This window comes from Periophthalmus magnuspinnatus, chromosome 21 (genome assembly GCF_009829125.3).
Source record: "Periophthalmus magnuspinnatus isolate fPerMag1 chromosome 21, fPerMag1.2.pri, whole genome shotgun sequence".
Lineage (NCBI taxonomy): Eukaryota > Metazoa > Chordata > Actinopteri > Gobiiformes > Gobiidae > Periophthalmus > Periophthalmus magnuspinnatus.
The window spans coordinates 25,424,261-25,442,785 of record NC_047146.1 but is presented as its reverse complement, the minus strand read 5'-3'; the positions used below and the strand labels follow the sequence as shown (position 1 = coordinate 25,442,785).

The 18,525-nt window shown below is 36.3% G+C and overlaps 1 protein-coding gene across 1 annotated transcript in view; it reads right to left on the bottom strand.

Moving 5' to 3' along the window:
* stxbp5l (syntaxin binding protein 5L) overlaps nucleotides 1–18,525 on the bottom strand; it is a 230,268-nt gene that overhangs the window by 171,623 nt on the left and 40,120 nt on the right. The window contains 1 exon segment of the mRNA XM_055230353.1: nucleotides 14,920–15,017. Within this exon segment, the coding sequence (XP_055086328.1) occupies nucleotides 14,920–15,017 (98 nt within the window).

Genomic DNA, 18,525 nt, shown 5'->3' with positions numbered 1-18,525 from the left:
GTAGAATTTACCATCTTTCAGTACATTAGTAAGGTATTATTATTACTATTCATTTAAAAGGAAGGTGCTCAACAACAAGTACAAACACATTTAAAAACAATTAAATGTTCAAGTTTAGGTGAAGAAATCCTATTCAATGCATGAGTATTTAGTGTAGTATATACAGATTATGTGAAACAATGACCATGTTAACTATACAATTTTCCCTGCATAATCTGTACAGCATTAGTTCAGCACATATTTGGAGTGTTATACTTTTTGAGAAATATGCAAATGATTCTGTTGAAAATCCAAGCATTCATTATTAAAACGTTGCATAAATTATTTTTAGTATTTGTGAGGAGATACAAAAGTAGTCAAAACAAACTCATTGCTCTCTTGAGTCTGTCTAAGAATACTTAAAAATAGGACAAAAGAGTGAATACATTTGGTGTCAAATTCCAAAAAAACAAAAACAAAAACAGCCTAGTAATGCAATGTTCTCCTTGTATTCTAAAATATTTCTTACCATCTGCTACGTTGCCAGAGAGATGTATATTAAAAGCTGTCTGGAATACTTATATTTCAAGAGCACATGTTAGTCATGTCTGGTACCTATTAGTCCTGCCTTAAATTAAAAAATTCAAATAAACAGACTTACCTCTAAACTTCTGTATTTCCCACTTAGAAAGTCAAGACTTTTTTTTTTTCTCGACTTGACAACTACAACACAGAAACACAGACAAGCTGTCATTCCTTGGGGACAACTAGAAGGTAGCCAAAATGCATCTTCCCATTCTACTTTTTTACTCCCCTCTGATCAAGAATGGTACAAAAAGACTTAAAACGTAAGCTACGCTTTACTATTTGAGCCAGATTTGTCAGGGAATAGCATGTACACAGTAACAGTTTAAACAGTAATATACAATGCAAAGGACCCATTGACCACTGAAGCTCATGAATGGCAGGTGGGGCATTTGCTAAGCCATAAAGAGTGGAAGATACCATACACTTCATAACTGGTAAAATATAATATAATATTATATATATATATATATATATATATATATATATATATATATATATTATATTTTGTGTTACTGAGATGATTAAGACTGGTTTCAGTTGGTTTCAGAATTATGAAAAAACAGCACTATTTCCATATCAATTAACAATTCAAAATAATATACATCTTTATATTGCTAACAACATTAAGACCATCCGTGAACACTTGCAATTAGCAAGTGAAAGTAAAATACAGTCTTTGATTGATGAAAAGTCAAGATGGCACCTATGAACAGGACGTTCAAACACAGGAATATGCTCTTTCCTTGTTTCTCAAGGGGCATTGAGTTGCTTGTTTATTTTTAATTAATTTGTTCCAGACCAGTGCATATCTGAAAATCTTTTGCTTTATATTTATTTATTGTCTTGCCAGAGATCAAATCAAATTTATTTTCATTTTGAAGCACTTTGCTTGAAATTTGAAAGATATATTATTATCTGGTGCTCACACACACTTTGGACTTATGCTGCATTCATGTAATCCTTGGGAACATGGGGAAATGTTTTCCCAAGTTGTAAAATGTACATAAATGCTTGTACAAGTCAGAAAAACAACTCGGGAGTCCACTGATTTGTCAATTAATCTAAGATATTTGAGCTCTTTGACTAAAAGTTATCACATTTAGGGGTTAACTTTCAGTTATCCATATCATAAGACAAGCACATCTGCACAAGAAAGACTTGAGACTATGAGAGTTTTCAAAGTGTATGTGTCAGTATCATGCTAGATAACAAATCGAGAGTTTATCATGTATATTCATTGTAATTAATGCAAGCATACACATTATTATGCATGAATCCTTCATCTTGATTAGGTTTTTTATTCAGTAGCACTTTATTCCAGGTTCATGGCTAAAAATATAAAAATATACAACATATAGCAGAGTACAATATCGTACACAGTTTGATGTTTTCTAACGTAGCCTCTGTTAAACCTAAAATTGTCAAACAGGTGCAATAGTGGTCCCTCGCTATAATGCGGTCTCACTGTTTCGTAGATTTTTTAGTGCAATTTTGCATGCTTTTTTTGTATGAACACGCATTGTGTTCTGCATCCTGATTGGATTGTAGACCATTGTTAATCAATCTCCTCCGTGCCGTGTCTCCTGTATGGTACAGAATGCACTCAGCTTGCCAAATTTACATAAACGTTCAATCGACACTACAGCGGAGTGGCGCCAGGACCAAGAGGCACGGTCAGAGGAACTGTGAAATACGCAAAATACAAGTCACTATTAATTAATTAAACAAGAGAGAAATGTGAGAAAATGTGTTAGAAAAGTGTATAAAGTGTGTGGTGAGGGGTTTTACAACCAAAAACATATTTAATAATTGTAAAAAATAAAGCTGACTACTTCGCGAATTTCACCTATTACGGGTAAATTTTTTAGCGTAACCCCCGCAATAAACGAGGAATGACTGTACAACTGTACACATTGTATTTCTTCTCTATCTGTCTTTTCTCTGTCTCACCCTCCTGCCTTTTACTCCAGTTTACAAATAGACACTGGCGAATCCTATTAGCTGTAATTCAATCACAACAGACTCAGGCACTGGGTGTGTGTCATTATCTTTCCCTTTTCCGGTTTCCATGGCGACTGCAGACAACAAATTTGAACAAAATGGAAATCATGCAAATTTGACATGGATGGTGTGTGCAGCCAAAACACTCAAAACATCTGGTGTATAGCATCTTATTATGGATACTGGCCAAGATTGGGCTAAATATGGTGCTAATATCTGGATGCTAAGGCGTAGTGTGGTAGCGATGACTGCTTAATTGATGGCTATTTGATGCTATTGTTTTCTGACTGTGCAAAGCTGTGCCTGTCAACACCACTGTGTTCAATGTGATTTATAATGGATCGTAACATTAGCCGTTTGTTTACACTGGTCGCCATGCCTACTCACGCTCCATTGGCCAAATTAGATTTACGCTACTAATTGAAAATCTGCTGGACATAGGACAACATGTGGTTCTTCAAAAAACAAAAAAACAAAAAAATAGATTAAGGAAAAAATACAGGCTATGACTGCAGTCCTCCACTCCCTTAGCAACAAGGAGAAAGGCAGTTGCTAGCACCGGCTAATTTATGTCAAATCTAATCCTGGTAAGTGACTTGAGAATGACACACAATATTAGCTTGAGTGAACTTCAATGAAATTAGCATTAAGTGGCATAAAGTTACACACAGTGATGAAACAGCAAAAATGTGAATAATAACTGTTAGACTGACAACTATATCCACACTCCCTCTAGACTACTGTGTCCTCAGGCAAGACACCTTTTTTTTTTTTTTTTACATGGTCTTAGTGTCTGCATGTCTGCATGAATGGGTCTGTGTTTGACAGATTATATTTTTTGTAATCATTACCTGATTTAATGGTAAATATTCATCATAATTTTAGATCTGTGAAACGTCAGTTTGTAAAGAAAAGTAGAAACCAAAAAAGGAAAATGCAGGAAGTAGCAGTGAGTTCTAAAATGGAATATCTCTACCTATGTCATCTACTGTCATCAAATCCATCCAAAATGGTGGAACAATTTATGTACAAGGAAGGCATTTTTTTCTGTCAGGTTAAACAATGTCCTAATAAAATAAATGTGTCATTTATTTTTATTTGTCAAATGATAACTGTTGCGTAATTTAGACAAGTTTTGGCACTTGTTGACATTATGGTTGCTAAGTAGTATCCCTCTACATATGTCATATCTGCAGTCCATATCCAAACAGGAAGTAAAGTTATAACCTTCAACAAAATCACAAAACTAGAAAAGACTAGGCAAGATTTTCAGTAAAAGCTTTAATATAATTATGTTAATTAAATTTGAGAGAAATGGGTAGTCTAATCTCTCATATGCACTTATTGCGGAAAATTCACTCTTGTGAGCTTTAAACCATGTAAGAATGGTGTTACCTCTTCAAAAAAATACCTGGACTTGTGCTTTGTTTGAGTAGCCTTTTATTATTAGTTTGTGTTCATCTCTAAAACTCAAAATGCTCTGTTCCATCTTGTGATGTCATGAAGTTTTCAAGTTAATAACTACCTTTAGTTCAGGTTTTACATGCATCTAAATATAGATTTCTAGGTATACTTTTATTTTAAAGCAAATCATGTAATATTAAAATTCTATCAACAATTTAGTTTCAAATATTATAAGCTAACAAACATACACTCAATGATGCAGGAGGCATGACTGCTGACATATCTTGCTCAAAGATACGTAGCTGCAGAATGGACAGAGTTGGAATAAGACTGTCACAGTTTAAGATCACTTGTTTAATTTTCAATACCATGCAATAAAATACAGCAATGTCTGGTGCACTATGTACATTTTTAGAGGGCGCACTGCAACTTTTGGAATAGCCATGGAGTAGCCTACAGTATGCCAGTCAACTAATCTATGTCTATGGGGACATGACCAGGCCAAGTTACAAGTCAGATCTATAAAAAGGCAAGCTGCTTTTCAAGTTGTTTTTTAGCAGTAAGAACTACAAAAAGCAATAACATCCCGCAGATTAAAACTTTAAATTTTGCAGTGGCATTTGTAGAGTATTTTCCCCTGTACTTTTATGATGTGTTCACAGTGACTTTATTTGGCTTATCACTTCTACTTTGCCAAAGTGAATGTGAAGGCGCTGCAGTAAATGGTTTCTTTTTTAAGGCGTAAAGTGTCTCTGGCAAAAATGATTTCAGCCAAGTGCTCATTTGGATTTTTACAGAGACAAATGTTTGTATGCTTGAAACTCACAAGCACCACTTCCACCAGACAATATTAGCTGTGTGTATAATGCACCCGGAAATTTCACTCTGCTGACATTTGAAATTATAAAGCAGTTTTAGTTTTACCTCCCAGGCGGAAATATTCAACAAAACAAGCTAGCATCATGGTTTTGTGTCATCATTGTTTGTCCCCAAACAGTCATTTATTTGTATTTACATAAAAAATGGAGAACAACTGCACTTAAGTGAGTCAGGGCTCACTTTACCTGACACACAAATAACACCAATTTAGATGTCTGCCTTGGACCACAAATAAAAATATTACAAACAATACCACACTATGTAAATTGCTTTGGGACACAATTATATTTTTAATATGTAAGACAAAATGCATTTATTGAACAATAAAATGAAAATAAAGCTTGGTGGGAGAACGAAATGACTTACCATGACAAGACAACTAGTCAGTGTTTCACCATCTTTATGCATTTACCTTATAGGATATTTTATGTGTTATTCATTGGAGCTTGCAGCACAGGTGGTTTGTGGTTTTTGATCATTTACTGTACTTGCAGGACTAATGCACTCCTCCTATAGCAAATCATTCACTCTGTTAATTTTAGAAAAAAAAAAAAAAAATTAATGGGGTTAATAATAATGGCTGACCCACAGATTGGTGGTGCGATTCCAGCTCCCACAGATGAATGCTGTTGTTGTGTCCTTGGGCAAGACACTTAACCCACCTCGCCCCCAGTGTTTGTGTACACTGGAGTATGAATGTGTGCGTGAATGGGTGAGTGGTTCCTTGATGTAAAATGCTTTGAATGCCTTGAAAGTGCACTTGTTTTAAGTACGTTTTGATAAAATTTGAATAATTTATACAGTTAATTGTTTTTGAATGTTTTAACATCTTGCAACATATGTCATACTTGTTTGAATATATTTATAATAAAAATAGACAATATGCAATAATAATAATAATAATAATAATAATAATAATAATAATAATAATAATAATAATAATAATAATAATAATAATAATAATAATAATAATAATAATGTAATACAAATTGTCGCAGAATTTGGGGAATCTTAAACCAAGAAAACACAAGACATACCACTGATAAAATGAATATTTCAAGTCATTTTAACTCAAGCAGACACAGTTTTTTGCACTGTACCATTGTATCCTCATGTTATGGCCAAACAACACATTTCTTCCTGTCTCCAATGCACCCCTGAAGTCCTTCCCTATTGCATCTTTCTCTTTCTGATCTTGATTGACTCTTATGAGAACTGACTGTCTATCGTACTTGGTCCAATTCTATTACCTGCATCCTTCATTCTTCCACTGCAGCACCATCAAATATACAAATACAATAATATATCCCCCTAAAGCATGGTTCAACACTTCTTACACATAACACTGGTAACCCCAAGGAATTAGCCAGAAATAGAATATGACTTCCCTGTTGTGTTGATACGTACCAAGTAAATGTATATCAGGTAGTAGCCTCGCTACAAGCCAAAAGGGGGAGTTGAGAGAGAGGAGGAGAGTCTAGGGTGCTGCAGAGTGCCTCACTGCCAGCACTGCACCAGCACAAAGCACACACTGTCACTATGCACCATTCAATAGAACAGGACACAGCCAGATCAATGGAAGGGCTATGGACTGTAGCCAAGAGCCAGATGACATCACAATGTTTTTTTTGTTTTTTTTTGTTTTTGTTTTTATCTAACGTGTAATTGAGATAGGGGCTGGTGAATACTATTGTTATTGTAAATATGATGAAGTGGTCGGATACAGAAAAATAAATGTTGACTTTAAATTAATAATTGAAGTAGGGCAGCACAATACATCACAATGGAATGGAAACTGCAAACTGAATTGGTGCATTATCATATCACAAAAAAAAAAAAAAAGAAAAAAAAGAAAAAAAGTTGTATCTATAGTTTAGACCTACACACACATTCATGGGATTCTTGTATTAGTCTGGCAGTTCATATTGCAGTCTTCTTTCAAATGTCAGCGCTCCTGGAGTTGTTATATCCAGTACATAAAGTCAAATTTCACGTTTTGAATACAGATAAATCATAATAATGGGACTTTTCCATAATATTAGGTTCAACACTGCATTGTCCTTTTAAAAATGCCATATCAAAGAAACAATACACTATCCAAGTGTGGCCATCAAAGACTCAGGAAACAACAATACCAGGATGACCTAAAGCCCCCTCTACAATAGCCTCTCCATATTGTATGTATGCTAATGATGTAATATACAGTATGGCTTTGAAAGTGGGCAGGAGGGCAAATGGGACTTGAAACATAACACCCAGAGGCTTCAATTTGATAATGCACAAAACAATGTAGGCAGTCAGACACACTGTTAACCCTTTGTGTGCTGAATAGGAAAACATGTTTTATAATTCTACAGAGTATGGTCCATTTTCATATGTCTCAAAATAAATCTAATGGAGGGGTCTGTAACCTGCTCGTCTCCTGCTCATCTCCAGAGATGTTATTGCTTTGCCTGGAGGTTCCACTGTATGGCTTTAAACATATCTATCTTGCATTTACTGAATTCCAGGTGTTTTTAGATCTTGCATGCTTCTTGCTGGACATGCAACCTCTCCACAGATCTGACCTATAACTTGGCCTGATAGCATTATCTGCTTGTCTTCATGAATACAGATTAGGTTAATGCTATACTGCAAGACATTCCAGGCAAAGCAATAACATTCCCATGGAACAAGCTGGTGGCTGACTCGCAAGCAGAATGCTGCTTTGTTAAATTACTGTAACAGAGGCTCACATCAACACAAATGATTAGCATTATAAAATGTCCTACATTTGAAGTATATGTTTCATTGTGTCATCATCTACCACTAAATGTCTCAAATTTATCAGATGACAGGGGTGTAGTGTCTTGCCAATGGATGCAAACAATAGCAACAACAATACTATATTGCTTAGCTGTAGGCCTACCACTATAATGGAGTGCAATGGAGTTTGCACTGCAAACTGCAATTGAGTTTTTTTATGCATAAATACAAACATGTTTATTCTACATAGAGCCCAGTACACATAGAACATGGCACCCACCTTATGAAAATGTGCACCCACCTGACGAGGAGGCACTGTTTTCAGTGAGATTGCCAGGACTGTTTACCTTGCTTCAACAATGGAAAACTGAGAAAACATTAATTATAAAAACACTTTATGTTGTTTATTGCTACATTTAGCCAGTAATTATCACACATTTTGGTGTATGTATATAATATGACTTCAAGCATCATACTGAATGCAGCATTGGTCAGTGAACTACTACCACTGGAGACAAGCGCGTGATGCTACCATGTCAAGTTACAGGTCAGATCTGCGTAGAGGTGAGCTGGCTCACAGTAAGAACGCTTGTGTTTTAGATAAATAAAAAATAATTCTAATTGAATAATAGTAAGCTATTGTAATGATCTAATACTTTGTGTTTAGTTCAGAGTTGACACCTTTTGTTGCTCTTGTAGCTATTTATGCATTTGTATGTGACACTTGGATCCTGTGTCAACAAGTTGATGTGAAGGTTGTATTCACCAGTTACTGGGTTGTTTTGGAGACTTGACCTGCTATTGTTCTGCTCTTGCTTTGGTGTGGGTTACAGCCTACAGTAAAATTAACCAGAAGAAATTTGACGTGTTTCATTAGACCAGAATGGTAAAATATGTTTAATGTCATATTGGAGCTTTCGAGAGAAATCAGTAACATGTCCATGGAGAAAAGCAGGTGGCAGAGATGCAACAGAAAAGTGACACAGTGCACCTTTAAGAACATATTTTTCAGATGGCGAAGAAAAGTAGGGTGGACAAATGTTTACAGATGCATTAATTCAGTACATCAAAATTGGTCTAAACAAACACAATTAAGACAAATATTCTGAAGTACTTTTAATCCCATTTAATTTTAGGCAAGCATAAAATATAAAGTAAAGCATAAAGTATCTTGAAAAACTGGAGTTCTTGTGGTCTGAAGACTATTACACACAGAAAGTCAATAGTAAAGTTACAGCATGACATCATTAAATTAATATAGATGCCTCAACATGCCTATTTGTCCAAGCACTTGTTTATTAGCGTATGGGATGTACAATCTTTAGAGAGCCTTTTGAATCTCAAATGCAATTAAATTAATAGAGCCATAAAGTTTTACCGTGAACTCATTTAATCAATGGAAAAATGTGTATTTGGTGAAAGGGAGATAAATGTATTAGGGATGATGAACTGCTTGGAGAATATAGTCTCGAACAGTGAAGGAGAGAATGACATTAAATGCCAAATGATTTATGAACAATAGCATTAGAAAGAATAGGACTGGGGACTGTAAAGCCAGCCATATGAACTAACAATACACCAGTGAGCTATATGTGAACTGCATAGCTAAGACCTATATCAGTATCTTTTTTTTTTTTTTTTTTTCAAATAGAAATGGCTCCAAAATAGGTCAAAAGCACTAGGAAAAATAAATTATTCAGTTCAGTCCGATCAAAAGTTGGGTCATGACTCATATTCATAATACTTACATTATACAATATGGGTAAAAAAAATGACTTATTCTTTTAAATGAGCTTTGAAAGTAGCTTCAAAGATGGCAGCAGGCAGCAAACTGTCAATCATCAAGTACTCCACTGGGGGCAGTATGGCAGCTGACTAGCCTTTTATTTGTGTATAATTCTTTATAGTGTAGCAGGGTCATAAGGCCTATTCTTGAAAGCCACATGGACATTTTATTAATTTACCTAGAATGTTCCACAGCATAGCATTAAACTCCCCATGATTGCAAGCAGGTAACACTACCAGTCTTACCAGGCCTATATCAGATCCAAGTAAGAATGCCTATTTGTCAAGGTATTTTTGAGCACTAAAAACATGTATAATTTCATAAATCAAAGATACATAAATTGAATGTCCTACCTTGGAACATTTCAGGCAAAGCAATATGTTTCCATGGAGACAAGAAGATAGCAGACCCTCCACCAATAACGTTATGTTATACTTTCACTTTTCCTTGTGCAACCTGCCATTCAAATCCACCATCTCCCACATATGAGTCAGTTCAGAGACAATATTGAGATCTAAATGGATGTTGACACACGCAGTGAGCAAACAAAGCCTCAAGTCCACTACACGCTACAGGATCATTTGTCGATTTAGGATGTAATTTTCTTCGCTCTGACTGTGGGGAGGCATGACCCGACTTTGGATCCTTGTATGAGATTTTGAATCCACTGCGCTCCTCATGTGTGTGATGTCTGTGCGACTCTGAGCTGTTCTGTCATCATAACCACAAAACATCACCGCTACTGCATCAGCCATTAAAACAGAGTGTCAGGGGCAGACGGAGTGACGGACACTGAGGCACAAGATACAAACTCAGGAAATGGCAAAAATAATTAGGTAACTTTACAAGAGGTGAGTAATAAAGTTAAACTAGCATTCTCATCCATATTATCCATTACAATTTCTCTTCTGCAAATAATGACGCCCAGTCCACAAAACAGTGCTATTAACCCAGTTTGAAGTGTTCTTTAAAAGTAAAAAGGCAAGCGTAGATCTAGTGTCTGTTTACATAAATCCTGAAGATTAGCGACCGTCATATGAGTGACAATAAACACGACTCTACTTCTTATCTACTTTTTTATTGCCAGTCTTCTATGAATTAAAATGCATTTATCTGAACTGTTGCACCACATTTCACAAATAATAACACACATTTGACTTGCATCTAAAGTACAAGCACAATGCTCTGATATTTGGAACATTTTACTATAGGGTGGATAGATGCGAAGTGCACTCACAACTTTTAGCTTGTGTTACGCAGTCATTCTTCTGCACTCTATGCGCTTGGAGATTTGAAATCTGTGGTCAAAAAATCATTTAATACTGAAAAATCTTGTAGTGTGTGGTTGGGTTTACATTGATTTCCATTGGCTTTGCTGAAATGCATAGGTCCATATTCAGTAACATCAGAGCATGGTGCCAAACGGCAGAAGCACAACTATAACCACAGTCCAGATAGAAATCAATCAGTCAATAGAGTCAACACACTGGTTAACTCTGCCGCCTTCGGGATCAGATCATATTTTTCAACATGAATGAAATACCGGTACATATTGACATGTGTGGGAACAAACAGCAAAATCAATTGTACTTTTGGATATGGTGACTCAGCCAATGTAAGGGATTGTATGCATTTTCAAAGAAGTGAGTTGAAAATATAGCTTCAAATATTTGAAAATTAAATACCCAAATCTTCTTGTCTCAGAAGCTCACCGGTGTTGGGCCTGGTTCGTACTTGAATGGGAGACCGCTGGGAATACCAGGTGCTACAGTGGGGCTACAATGGCTCTAATGCATACTGTTGCTGTGTCCTTAGGCAAGACACACATTGCCCAGTATGAATGTCATGTGAGTGTGGCAGATGGCACAGATTGGCAGAGTTGCTTCCATCAGTCAGCTGTGGTTAGAGTAGCTTATCACCACCAAGCAAATGTAAAATGCAAATGTTTTGATTGTCTTGAAAATCAGTATAAAAACTCAAGACAAAACCCAAATACTAGACAAGACCAGAACATACACAGAAACACACAACAGACTAACTTTCCAGGTATGCTGTCCTGACCAAGATTAAAACAAGATCAAACAATTCCTTATGGCAACAATAAGGATCTACAAACCAGGAATCATAGTCAGAAATTAATTAGGTGCAGATTTAAATCCATTGCAGAGCTCTCTTGAGACAAATTGATACAAGCAGTAAATCAACAGTAGGTCACAGAGCTGTAAAAGGGACTGAAACAAAGGAGAAATGCAGTGCAAAGGATAAAGACAAAGAGCGTCCATGACTGGAGATGACAGGGCCATGTTCAAAGCGAAGAAGCAGGTTTTCAAAACACATATGAAGGATAGAGGAGAGAGGGATAAGAAGATGAATACAAGAAGAGGAATGGAAGAAAGAAAGAGGTGCTGCTTGATTGAAGGCATTAAAGGGCACGGCTGAGTGAGAAACAGCGTCATAGAGACATGGAGTTAGAAGGACAGAGAAAGTAGGAGAGAGTGGAGGAAAGAGGATCGAAAAGAGAGTGAGGGGACAGAAAGGTGAATAAAAGAATAGAGGAAAGAGAGTAAAAGAGAAAAAAGTAAGGGAGAAAGCAGAAAAAATTAAAGATGGAAGAAGAGAGAAAGATGATGGAGAGGGGTAGGGGGAAGACAGAGAGAAGAGAAGAGAAGAAAATGAAAGTGAAAAGAAGAAGAGAGGGGGCTGAGAAAAAGATAGCGAGCAGAGAAAAAAGAGTGAAAGAATGTGAAATAAAGAGTAAAAGAGAAAGAAAGAGGAGGGAGACATTAGAGCAAGAGAGAGGGGAGGAAGAGATATTGAAAGACAGAATAGAAGAGAAAAGGGGAGCGAGAAGGTGAGAGAGAGGGATGGAGAGGAGTGGCAGCATATGAACGAGAGGAGAGAGAAAATGAAATAGATAATTGAAGAGAATGGTGAAACAGCAAGAGGCGAAGCGAAAGTTAAAAGAGAGAGACTGAAAGAGAGAACAAAAAGAAAGAAATGAGGGAATAGAGAGAGCAGTGACAAAAAGAGCGGGAGAGGAAAGAAAGAGGGAGAGAGAGAGGGAAAGAGAGGAGTGACAAAATAAGAGCGAGAGGAGAGAGAAAATGAAATAGATAATAGACGAGGTGAGACAGGAAAGAAAAGAACAAGAGAGAAACAAAGGATGGGAGAGATAAAGAAATAGAGAGAGAGAAATGTGAGAGGTGTGGAGAAGCCACAGGGGAGCAGAGAGAGGTGTGTGCCGCACATCAATACAAATGGTAAGTCACTCACAGCCTTCAATCCAGCCACGAGTCCTCAGAGAAATAATCGTAATGGTATCTAACCCATTTAACAATGTCTATCAATATGCTGATGAAATCAACAAATGTAATTCCAAGTAGAAAATCTTAGTATTTTAATTTTTTTTTTAATGATCTCTAAGTATATAGAGATAATAAAAAAACAAATAAAAAACAGTTTTCATCATAAACAACACCTGTTTACCCAACAGCGGGGCAAATATTGGCTATGAACTACCATGCATTTACCAAAACCATTGAGCACTGTATTTGTCCTATTGCCTCAAATGTTAACAAAAATGAATGGGTTTCAGAATGATGAGAAATTAGCATCATTAGCATAGCAAATAACTATTAAAAGCAAAATATTATCTTTTCTGAATAGTGAAATGTCCTCAAAATGTCACCTATAACATTACGTTGAAGCCCATGCATATGAACCTATACATACGCCATATCCACAACTTCAACCACAATGACAAAGGTCAGCAAGCAGGCCAACAAACCAAGCCACATCACACTGCAAACACATTCTACTGTTGTACAACATGAAGCTAAGCTAAAAGAAGAAAGCTACTCAGTGATGGACCAAGGCTCATTAGGATCATTACTATATCTCCCTACATGAAAGCTTGAACTAATTATTTTGGGGCTCAATATTTAAAGTATGTACATTTTCTTTGCACTAATGGGTAGATTTTTGTGTTTTGTTGATTTGAGCAGTACAGGGTTGAATAAGTACGCTCTGTGGTTAAATATTAGGTAATTCTGTTATGTATTTGTTGCAGCTTATGCCTTTTAATGATAATATGCATATTCTTTTTAAATGGTCACATGGCCTAGATGCACCAAAACAATATGAACTATCCAGGTTCCGAGGACACATCTGAACCACATTATCTCAGTATCTCTAGGAACACAGCTCTGAAATATTCAACTCAAAAATCACTCTCCTCCAACAGACATCAATACTTGTTTGCAGCGCAGGATGTGCCAAGGCCTGGAGGGATTCTCTGGGAAAAGTATAAGGAGAATTTATGAGTGTGTAATCTCCTACCGGGATAGTGCTCTTTGAACTCTGAACCCCAGTGTCGCCGCGGTGACCGAGCTACCCACACAGGATGGACAGCCCGGAGGCTCCGACATGACAGTTCAACCAGTGAATTTGACAAGCTGCAAGATGAACAAGAGTTAGAGGGGATGGAGGAAGGGAGGAGGAGAAGAGAGAGAAGATGGGAGGTAAAGGAGAAAGAATGATAGTAGGGGAGGAGGAGAGAGGTCAATGTAGGGGGAAGGATTATAAATGGGCACAGTTTGGGGTCAAGTGTTGAATGTGTTAATTTTGTCTTTTAGCCATAGAGTAATTACAAATGAAATGTATTTTATATGTTTGGGGTTGATGTGCTGTATATTAAAAATTACTATAATAGTTTTGCTGTCAAAATGTCATTGTATCATTTTGAACTTAATTGCAGACAGTACGCAGCAGACTTCTTTTGAGTTCTTCACACATAATACATATAAATGAATCAGGTAATCTTTATGCAAAACTTACGTTTCAAAGCCATGTCACAGTTGTTTCCCCTTCTCAATTACCCTCTCAAAGTTGTTTTTGGAGTGATTCGTGCATGTTTGAGCAATCTTTAATCGCTTATTTACAAGAGGCCATACTGCTGATAAATCCCAGTTTTCAGTGCCAACATTATATACCTACTGTCTGTACTTCATTATTCAATTTTTTTTTTCTTAATCAGTGATACACATAGATTGGCAGCATTGCAAATTATAACAAAATGATTCACAGGTGTCATAGATTTTAACTATATAGCAGACACATGCACAATAGGTCTTCTTTAAATAAAATAAATTGTTTGGCCTCATTTCTGGTCTATAATTGTAGCAGCCCAATAGAATTCAGATGTGTCATATTAACCTGGCCTCTCTCTCATTTCACATATAATTCATGAATATAAACTGGTTCTATCATACCCCCTACAAACAGACGAAACTACATATGTGCTTGGGTTTTAAAATAATTCCATATAATAAGACATGTGATTGATTTGCAAAGTATAACTTTTAGACCCCACACAAATTGGCAAGATATCATACTTCCGCAAAATAATGACTACATTCTTTGATGCCTCATGTTATTTTGATGAGCATGGATTGCAAGCAGTGTTATTCTGTAAAATCAATTTCTTTATCATATTGCTACATGAAGATAGCTGTCAGATAAAACTGTTTTAAGGATACATTCGCACTCCTCCCGATCTGGAGCCAACGGCCAGGATCTTCTGAACGGGGTCGAAGGCCAGAGCTGTGGGCTGGTACGGGAAGCCATGACGCACTGTCTGCAAAACAAAAAACAAGAATAGATAATTTATTTAATCAATTAAATTTATTTAATTAATTGATTAAGCATTCTTCACATTTGGTTTCTTCTTTATGCCGAGTTTGTTGCATGTTGTTTTAGTTTTATGCCAGATGCCTGCCATGTTCCAAATAGGAAGTGAGCAAGGGTACGCTCAACTCTAGCTCCAATTCACTTTTTATTGAAAACAGTCACACCTCTCTCTGTTACTGCTGTTGGGCTCATAATTTTGGTCGTAAATATTCATATTAACCTGCTGTATATGATGGATCCTGGTATTAATTAATTAATTTATTTATTTTGTCTGTAAATCAAGATATGAACATAAATAACAGACAAATCAGGCACCTTTTGCTCCCACTAGCATTAGCAACAGGCTTGATTGACAGCATTGTTAAGCCCCCGTTCCCTGCTCAAACAGCGGTGCAGGCAGGAAGGGGTGTTACCTTCAACAGCCTTGCTCCGTATTGGCTCTTTGTTTGCTATGATACTCCGGAATTCCAGACATTTGGCTCCAAATTTGCCTCCTGTAAATGCTAGCCTCGAAGGCTATGAGTGACATCTCACTCCCTGAGTCCACTTCTTTATACAGACTATGCCTTTATCTCACAAATCAAACCAAAGAGAAATACAAATCCACTTTGTAATGTTAACATATTCCACATGGACTTTGTTTATAGACATGCACTGTTTACTGCAGTATATGTCTGCAAAATGACTTGGCTAAAAAGCTAAATATTTCAGCACCTGGCGCACTCAATTTACCATTTAAGAAGGACTAACACATGAAAGATGCAGCAGAATTTCAATGATGTAAAAATCATATTAAAATTCAAAAGCTTTACAAGGTCAGTCGATAGAGCTCTGCTGCTTCTCACATGTGTTAAGGTAGAAAATATATTTCTGTATCTGACTACTAGGCCTTGACCATAGACATAAAAACAGCAACCCTATGCCACACAGTTATATCTCTTGTGCACCAATGTGTGTACCAACTCTGTGTTACTGCTCTTTGAACTCAGAGTGTAGGCGGAGTCTTATCTTTTCCATCTAATCCATCAACAACCTTGAAGGCTCTGCAGTGGTGTACTTGCCGTAGCACTGGTCTGGACACTCATAAATATATTAATGAAATGCGCAAACCTTAAGGAAAGCCCAGTGAATGGTGCGAGCAGTATAAGCCTCAGCAGATGGTGGAGCGGTCAGAGGAAGTGCGCACACCTGTGAGAGTGACCTTTAGCCATAGCATCAGAACTTGTACTGCAGCAAAAACACTAACTCCATTTAAGGGAGAACAATGTGGGTTGGTATTTTGAGACAGCGAAACGAATAGACTTTGCACTTTGTCAAACTGTGTAGTGTCCAAAGTAAGTATAAAGGAACATTTCAAACTTAGGTGTCTTTATAGACTATAGTTAGGAGTTCCAGTGAGAACAGAGCTAGTCATAAAGTAGTAGTAGTAGTAGTAGTAGTAGTAGTAGTAGTAGTAGTAGTAGTAGTAGTAGTAGTACATTCTGTAACATGAATTTGCTGTGGTAGTTATCTCAACATATCTTTCATAGCAGTGTAATTCTACCATTGACAGCCTTTTCAGATGTTGAGCATTAGTACTATTAGTAGTAGTTGCACTAGTCATTAGTAGTAGTTCAGGAAAAGGAGTGAGATTCAATACATTTGCACTTCTTCCCATTCCCTTTTTAATGTTGAAATGTGTTAATGGAATCATTTCTCTTTGATTTGTGTTTTGCTACATACTGAAATTAATCTATGATTTCATCCATCCATAATGGCAGTAGAATTACCTTCAGTACTATAAAGTAATAGTACTTATAAAGATATCCTGAATCTATTCTCAGTCAGCTCAATGTAATTATCCATTTTGAAGTCATTGCTCTTCTGTTTGTACTGAAAACAACATCTTTGTTTGCTAATTCCTGGCCCATCACGAAAGCAAACATTATTGGGTAGCGGTTAATAATGCATGTGATGAGTGATGGGCTTAAATGTGTGGACAGAACAAAGTGAAAGCACAGAGACAGATTAGACTCCAAAATACAAAAATAGCCTCATTTTCAGTATAACTTCTGTTTACAATGAGTTTTTGGAATAAGTTTTGAACATTTCAGCTACCTGGAGTGCTTTTTCATTTTTAGTGCATTGAGAGTTGGAATGTTCGAGTATGGCATTAAACCTGTCACTCAAGCAAATAACAGCACCTGGCCAAGTTATAGGTTACTAACTAACTAGGTGTAGCATAGCATTTGTATGTAGAAATAGATCTGTCATGATAATTATCATATCAATTTATTGTTAAGTAATATATGAAAGTTGGAACTGTATATTTTGGACCTCAATATTTATCTTGAGAACTTTTTCTTTACAAAAGTGGGCAGATTCTGGGGTATTTTTGTTGTAATAAGATCAGATTTGAGCTGTAGAGGGTTGAATAAGTCCCTTTTAAGGCTAATTATCGGTACATTCTGCAATGTATTTATTGCAGTCCATGTCTTTTAATGAAAGTCTGTTTCTTGCATAATTTAAATCTTAACTGGTAGCATAAAGTAGTTTCAATATTATCATTTAATATAATATTGCTCTGTAGCGATATATCGTGATTGAAAATGTGTTATTGTGACAGGTCTTTGTAGCTATAGTAGCAATAGTGATTACAGTATTTTGGGTATCACATAGTAAATGGGGCGACAGTGGCCCATGGGTAAGAATATGCCATACTTAGACCAAGTTCGTAATGTCCTTAGGCAAGACACTTCACCCACTTCTTTGTATGAATGTGGTGGTTGCAGAAGTCAGCTGTTGTTATAATAGTAACTTACCATCACCGAGTATGGCGTGAATGAATAATGACTACAGTGTATCACTTTAAATTATTATTATATTAGATTTTTTTTTCATATGGAACAAATTCATCAGCTTGCAAATATATATGTTTATGTTCTGAAACCAATACTGATAATGGTATATGGTTTATAGGTGAAGAATAGCTTACTTGAAACCAACTTAGACCTCATCATTGTGCTCCACACAATGAGCCTATTATGATGCATGACAGGGTATAGCCCACTGCATATGTGGTAGTTAGTATGCATTCAGACTACACGTGTGTGCACTGGACCCTGGGGATGGGATTCTGTTTTGTGTTGATTCGATCTTTGTTTCGATACATGGGATACATTTCAATTTTTTTTTTTTTTTACTTTTGCTCGGCTTCAGAAAAACATTTCAATAAAATAACAACATTAGCCTACTGCTTTAATGTTGCCTATATGTGATTAGTCAGGAGTTTATTGTATTGGATTTATGATTTAGACTACAGCTCTGAATTTTTTGTCATTGATAAAAATAGTGTGTCTCATTAGGAGCATGTGGCTTATGGTATGCTGCCTATAGGCCATTAGACATAAACATCACCACCAAATCTTTCTTTTTTCTGAACTTATTTTGATAATTTCTTTGACTAAGAGTTTGTG